Source organism: Bos indicus, chromosome 12, assembly GCF_029378745.1.
Source record: "Bos indicus isolate NIAB-ARS_2022 breed Sahiwal x Tharparkar chromosome 12, NIAB-ARS_B.indTharparkar_mat_pri_1.0, whole genome shotgun sequence".
Classification (NCBI taxonomy): Eukaryota; Metazoa; Chordata; class Mammalia; order Artiodactyla; family Bovidae; genus Bos; species Bos indicus.
The window spans coordinates 20,401,104-20,407,289 of NC_091771.1; the positions used below are offsets into that span (position 1 = coordinate 20,401,104).

The 6,186-nt window shown below is 48.4% G+C and overlaps 1 protein-coding gene across 1 annotated transcript in view; it reads right to left on the reverse strand.

Annotated features, from left to right (window-relative positions):
• LOC109566993 (guanylate cyclase soluble subunit beta-2-like) overlaps positions 1–5,537 on the reverse strand; it is a 61,170-nt gene extending 55,633 nt beyond the window's left edge. Inside the window, exons 1-2 of the mRNA XM_019971729.2 lie at positions 5,439–5,537; positions 925–998 (exon numbers count right to left, since the gene is read on the reverse strand). Of these exons, the coding sequence (XP_019827288.2) occupies positions 925–998; positions 5,439–5,537 (173 nt within the window). The remainder of the gene's footprint in view (positions 1–924; positions 999–5,438) is intronic.
• Between the last annotated feature and the right edge of the window lie 649 nt (positions 5,538–6,186).

The following is a 6,186-nucleotide window of genomic DNA, read 5'->3' on the forward strand; positions in this document are numbered from 1 at the left end:
GCAGTACCTAATTGTTTTCATTTGCATGCCCTTGAGTAACTGAGGAAGCTAATAATTTTTCCAGATTTTTTTCAGTTCTTCCCTCTTCATAAGACCAGGAGATTTCTGAGACCCCATTCAACCCTATCCCCTAATGTTTTAAAGCTGGAGCCTCCAAGAAAGTGGAAGAGCTGCCTAAGATTACAGGAATCAGACAGGAGACTATATGGAGGTGTAAATAACAGTGTTAAGGGCTTAACAGAGAGAGGCAGAGAGGAAAACTGTAAGTTATCTAAAGAAAAACCTAAGGAGAGATTCTGGCTACAATTAAAAGGGGGTATCCCCTCTTCTGTGGGATTTCAGCAGCTCCATTTATGTGCTATGCGAATAATGTAGATGTTTTATCTTCTGTGATTAAAAACAGCTAACTCATTCATGAAATAAAAGCTAACGCTGAAGCTCCAATACTTTGATGCAAAGAGCCAACTCATTGGAAAAGACCCTGATGCTGGGAAAGACTGAGGGCAAGAGGAGAAGGGGGTGACAGAGGATGAGACGGTTGGATGGCATCACCGACTCGATGCACATGAGTTTGAGCAAGCTCCGGGAGATAGTGAAAGACAGGGAAGGCTGGTGTGCTGCAGTCCATGGAGTCACAAACAGTCTGACACAATTTAGCAACAGAACAACAATAATACAGCAATTATTCACAGGAGAGCCCTATTTTAAGGCTGGTTTGGGGAATTGATAGAGAGACCTTCCTTAAAGACAGATTTGAGATACCAGGCTTCTTCTGTATTTACTTGGTGTGTTCAAGGAATCTGATCACCCTAGTAACAACCAACTGATTGAGTCAAAAGGTTAGTAAAAGCCTTATAACCTTCAAAACACCAGAGGCTTACCAATTGTACCTGAGAGTTTTCAGTTTTCCTTTCATAGACTTACTTCAGTTTTTCCCATGTCTCTTCACCAAATTTCTCTATCACAAGTGACTGCAGACAGGTGTTGATGAATCCATACTAGAACACAAAATGAAGGAGAAATGTGGTTGATGAAGCATGGAACCCCCGGTGACAGATATCTGAAGGGTCACTTTGAGGAAACACACAATAGCCTCCTCTTGGGGAGATGAGTCGGACCTTTCCCTGTTTCTCATGAGTTGGTTGTGCTCATTCCCAGCTTAGGACAAAGCCATTTCCATAGAGAAAACGTAGGAGCTACATTTGAATCGGATTAGAGCTAGAAGATGTTCACTGTAATCATCTCGGAAACAGGGAATCGTTTGGTTAGAACAAAGAGTTCAGAAGCATAAAGGTGGCAAGGGAGTGTTTAGAAGGATGAAGACGGGATCCCACCCACTGTCACATCAAAAAAGCAGTGAGAAGACAATTCTCTTTACAAAAATGAATCTAGGGCTGTGTGTGTGTGTGGCACGTATGCGTGTTCAGCTGCTCAGTCGTGTCTGACTCTTTGCAACCCCACAGACTCCCACTAGGCTCCTAAGCCCACTAGGCTCCTCTGTCCATGAGATTTCTCACGCAAGAACACTGGAGTGGGTTGCCATTTCTTCCTCCAGGGGATCTTCCTGACCTGGGGATTAAACCCATGTCTCCAGTATTACAGGTGGACTCTTTACCCACTGAGCCATCAAGGAAGACAAAAAAAGTGGAGGAAAATAGAGACAGATACCAATAACACAGAGCAAACACTGGAATTAACAAAAAGAATTTTCTACTAGTTTTGCTCTTTCATCTGTGAGATTCCATCTTCCTTCCTTCTTCCTTCTGATTAAAAAAAAAATTTTTTTTTAAATAAAAAAGAGAGCCCATGAATGCCTCTGCTGAGTGAAGAGCAATGCAACCCACACAGGCCGCCCCACTGTCCACAACGCGGGGCTCCTAATCTGGGGGCTTGTGGATGAATGGAGTCTGCTTAAAAGCACCAAGCGTGCTCAGTGTTAAAAAAAGCATCTTCACAGAGTGAAGAATTCTCCTGTCTCACAAATATCAGCCTCAAGTCGTCTTATAAGTTTGGATTTTCATCTATGGGGATTTCTTAAAGGGAAAGAGGCCACTGCCACCAGGAAGGAGAGGGCTCTAAACCCTAGCAGAGGACTTCCCTGGTGGTCCAGTGGTTAAGATGCCAGGTTTCCACTGCCAGGGGCGCAGGTTCGATCCCTGGTCAGGGAACTAAGATCCAACAGGCTGCACTATGTGGCCAAAAAGTAAAAAACAGAACAAACCCAGCAGCTCTTTTCTGGGAACAGGTGTGTCCTGACGGCTGCGTTTCCAGCTCCCCACCATGACATGGGCTGATCCCTTTTGTTCATCGTCTCCCAGGCCTGCCCACCCAACTGTGTGTGGCCCATTCACAAGGCACACCCTGGCCTGGCCTTCACAGCACCCTCTAGAACTGTCATTGCCTATTCCTGCGGGCTTAGGCTCACCCCAAATACCTCCTGCTGCTGCTGCTAAGTCGCTTCAGTCGTGTGCGACTCTGTGCGACCCCATAGACGGCAGCCCGCCAGGCTTCCCCGTCCCTGGGATTCTCCAGGCAAAAACACTGGAGTGAGTTGCCATTTCCTTCTCCAATGCATGAAAGTGAAAAGGGAAAGTAAAGTCCCTCAGTCGTATCCGACTCTCCGCAACCCCATGGACTCCAGCCCACCAGGCTCCTCTGTCCATGGGATTTTCCAGGCAAGAGTACTAGAGTGGGGTGCCATTGCCTTCTCCACAAATACCTCCTGCTCTTCCCCAAACAGGCAACCCTTCTCCAATTGTCCTTTCCCCCTTTTGTTCAGACATCTGCGGCAAGTCTCAGCTCCATCGCCATCTCGTCTCTGAGACTGTTCTCACTCCCTGCACTGGCCACTGGCTGGCCTTCCCTGGGTCCTAGGCTCATTGCTCAACCCCCTGCATCCTTGTCACCACGGGGTTGTCTTGTTAAAATATCACATGCACACAACCCACATTTCCTGTCTATCAGCACATGCACCCATGTACACACACAACACATACAATGTTTGTGTACACACACACACACACATATACTATTTTCCCCTCTCCTTTACTAAATTATAAGCTCCTCGGAATCAAAAAGTAGATATAATTTATCTACGTTTCAACTAAAGGGCCAAGACAGTCTATGGCACATAGGAAGTATTTAATAGACACTAAATAAGTAAGTACTGAATTGAAGCCTCAAGTATGATCTCAGGAAAATCATTAAATACCTTTTTCTGTTTGTTTTTAGTTGCTAAGTCATGTACAACTCTGTTGCAACCCCACGGACTGTAGCCTGCCAGGCTCCTCTGTCCATGGGATTTCCCAGCCCAGAATACTGGAGTGGGCTGCCATTTCCTCCTCCAGGCGATCTTCCCGACCCAGGGATTGAACCCACGTTTGCTGCATTGGCAGGCAGATTCTTTACCACTGAGCCACCAGGGAAGCCCTTCGTTAAATACGTTTTAAAAGCATTTAAAATCAATCCAACAGTAACAAAGATAGCAACTATTCATTGTAGCCATGTTTCAAAACAAGTTCCGAGTCCAGTGAAAACATCCTCCCTAAGGCTCCTAGTGTATGATGAAGGAAACCCAGACACGGAGAATCCAGCCATCTGCTGCTGGGTTATAACCACATGGGGTAATGTAACTCGGTTTGAAGACTTAGGGTCAGTCCACACTTGGTGTTCAATGGTCCCCAGAGGTAGTATAACTATTCACTGGGGACCCCGAGTATACTGTCTGAGAGCAGCTGCCTCACCCTCTGCTGATTATAAATACACCTTTCTTCTGGGTGTTGAAATCAGGGGACTTCCTCTATCCCTAGAGAGAGCCAAAAAAAAAAAAAGGCCAGTTCTGCAGAATTTGTCCAAGGTATGGGTTAGGTCTTTTGTATTTACTTCTTGCATACCAGGTCACAGGGCTTCTCCCCCAGACACACTCCTGATACATTTGAGGGCCCCAGTGAAATGGGGAAGAATGACGAACAGCACCCAAGTTTTCAAACACTTGGAACTAGCCCTGATAACAAGTAGATACTCAAGCAGGCAGGTGCTCTCATTGGCTGACAGAATCCAAATCCTTCCGGGACTCTCTGAGCAGTAACCGCAGTACCTCTGAGAAACATCAGTATTCGAAAGAAGCCATTTTTTCTGTTCATCTGAAGTCCAGCAAGTGTTAAGTTCTTGCTAAGTCTCCTTTGTACAGTCCATACCCAATTTTGCTCACCATGCCTCTCATCTTTTTTCTGGGGGATGGAGCCCACAATGTAACACAGGTCTGCACAGGGGGTGTGGCCTAGATCAGGGGTCCCCAGCCTCTGAAATCTAGTGTCTGATGATCTGAGCGGGGAGCTGATATAATCATAAGAGAAATAAAGTGCACGATAAATGTAACGCACTTGAATCATCCTGAAACCATCCCCTCACTCACCCTCCCCCCTTCCCAGTTTGTGGAAATACTGTTCTCCATGAAACCGGCCCCTGGTGCCCGAAAGGCTGGGGACCACCGAGAGGAAACAGCTTGGATCCTAGAGCCAGAGTGATTTCTGTCTCTGTGTGGCTTTGGGTAAATTACCTAACCTCTCTGAATCCAGCCTACTTACTCACAGGGTAACCTGGAAAACGGAGTGCTTACTTTTTTGGAGGATTGTTATTTAGGTTTATAGAGAGAGAGTTCTGGAGCTGGGCTATGGGGGTTGGACCCCAGCCCTTCACCAAATCTCACTGGTCTTCAGTTGTTTCATCTGGGAAATAGGAATGAGAATGGTCCCCTCCTACAGGGTTGTGCCTGCAACGTGTGCTAAGCCGCTTCATTTGCGTCCAACTCTGTGTGACCCTATGGGCTTCAGCCTGCCAGGCTCCTCTGTCCATGGGATTCTCGAGGCAGGAATGCTGGAGTGGGCCGCCATGCCCTCCTCCAGGGGGGTCTTCCTGGCCCAAGGATGGAACCCCAGTCTCTTACATTAGGCAGGCAGCTTCTTGACCCCTAGCACCACCTGAGAAGACCCACAGGACTGTAGTCAGGATTAAACAACATAATAGATAAGAGGCACTTGGTGCTTAGCAACTGCTCAGGAATTTGAGACGTTAGGCTCTTCTTAGATAATACGTCCTGCAATTAATAGCTGCTGGACAAATGGGAGCTGAGGGGGAGTCAGAACAGAGGATGCTGAGAGCTCCTTACCATAGTGACGCTGCGTCTTCAGGTCTGAGCGGTCACCACCGTCCTGTCTGCCCCCAGCGGCTCAGGAGAATCCCAGGCATCTGCAGAGGAAGCCTGTCTTGTAGAGGTCGGGCACCCCCCACCTCCGCCCCCCAGGGAAATCAGAGCTGATCCCCAGCCCCCAGGCCAGGAGCTGACGATGGGGCCCTGACCTGCCGAGGGAGTAAAAAGTAAGGTCACTTCCCTCCCCTGAGCCCAGGCCAGCGTGTGGGACCTGCTCCCAAAGGCTGACCCCTGACTTCTCCCTGAGGGGCCGACAGCACCACTGCGCCTTTCTGCCCATGCAGAGCTCACGGGCTCGAGTCCAGAACAGGAGGCGGCTCTCGTGCATCACCACCCTGGGTGGGAGAAGGCTCGGAGGACCAGTATGTCCAGATCACAGCTGGACACTGGGGTTTCTGGTCGTTTTCCACTTAATCTCACTGCAAATTTAGAAACTCACTTTGATCCCTCTCCCATCAAGTCAATTCCGCCTTAACAAGGTCCACGCAGACTCTCGACTGAAGCCTTGGTTCCTGGATTGGCTTCAGTGCGAGATGAGGATTCCTGGACCATCCGAGGCTTTTTTGCACGCATTTGTCCTTTCCTTGGACACGCTGTTGGTCACCTACCTGCGTGATGATGAGCACCTGGGGAGCGTGGAGGCTGAGGATACGGGCTGCACTCTCAGGTGGCCCCCCATGGCCCCAGAGCAGGGCCTAGAACCTGAACTTGACTTTGAGGATGCCCCTGGGATCCTGCTGGGAGACCGCCTCCTGGATAAGATTGCCTATTGAGAGGTTTTTTTCAGTTCTTCTTTAATTAAGCCTCCTTGGATGTGGTCCAGGAAAGGCCGGCCTTGACCTGAACTTGACTCTATAATGTCATAATGTGAAACTCCCTGGTGCCTTAAAGCTTTACTCCCCCACCCCCAACCCCCATCACGGCTCATTTCAGGCTTCCGCAGCCTATTTGCTAGAAGGTTTTTACATCCTGAATGT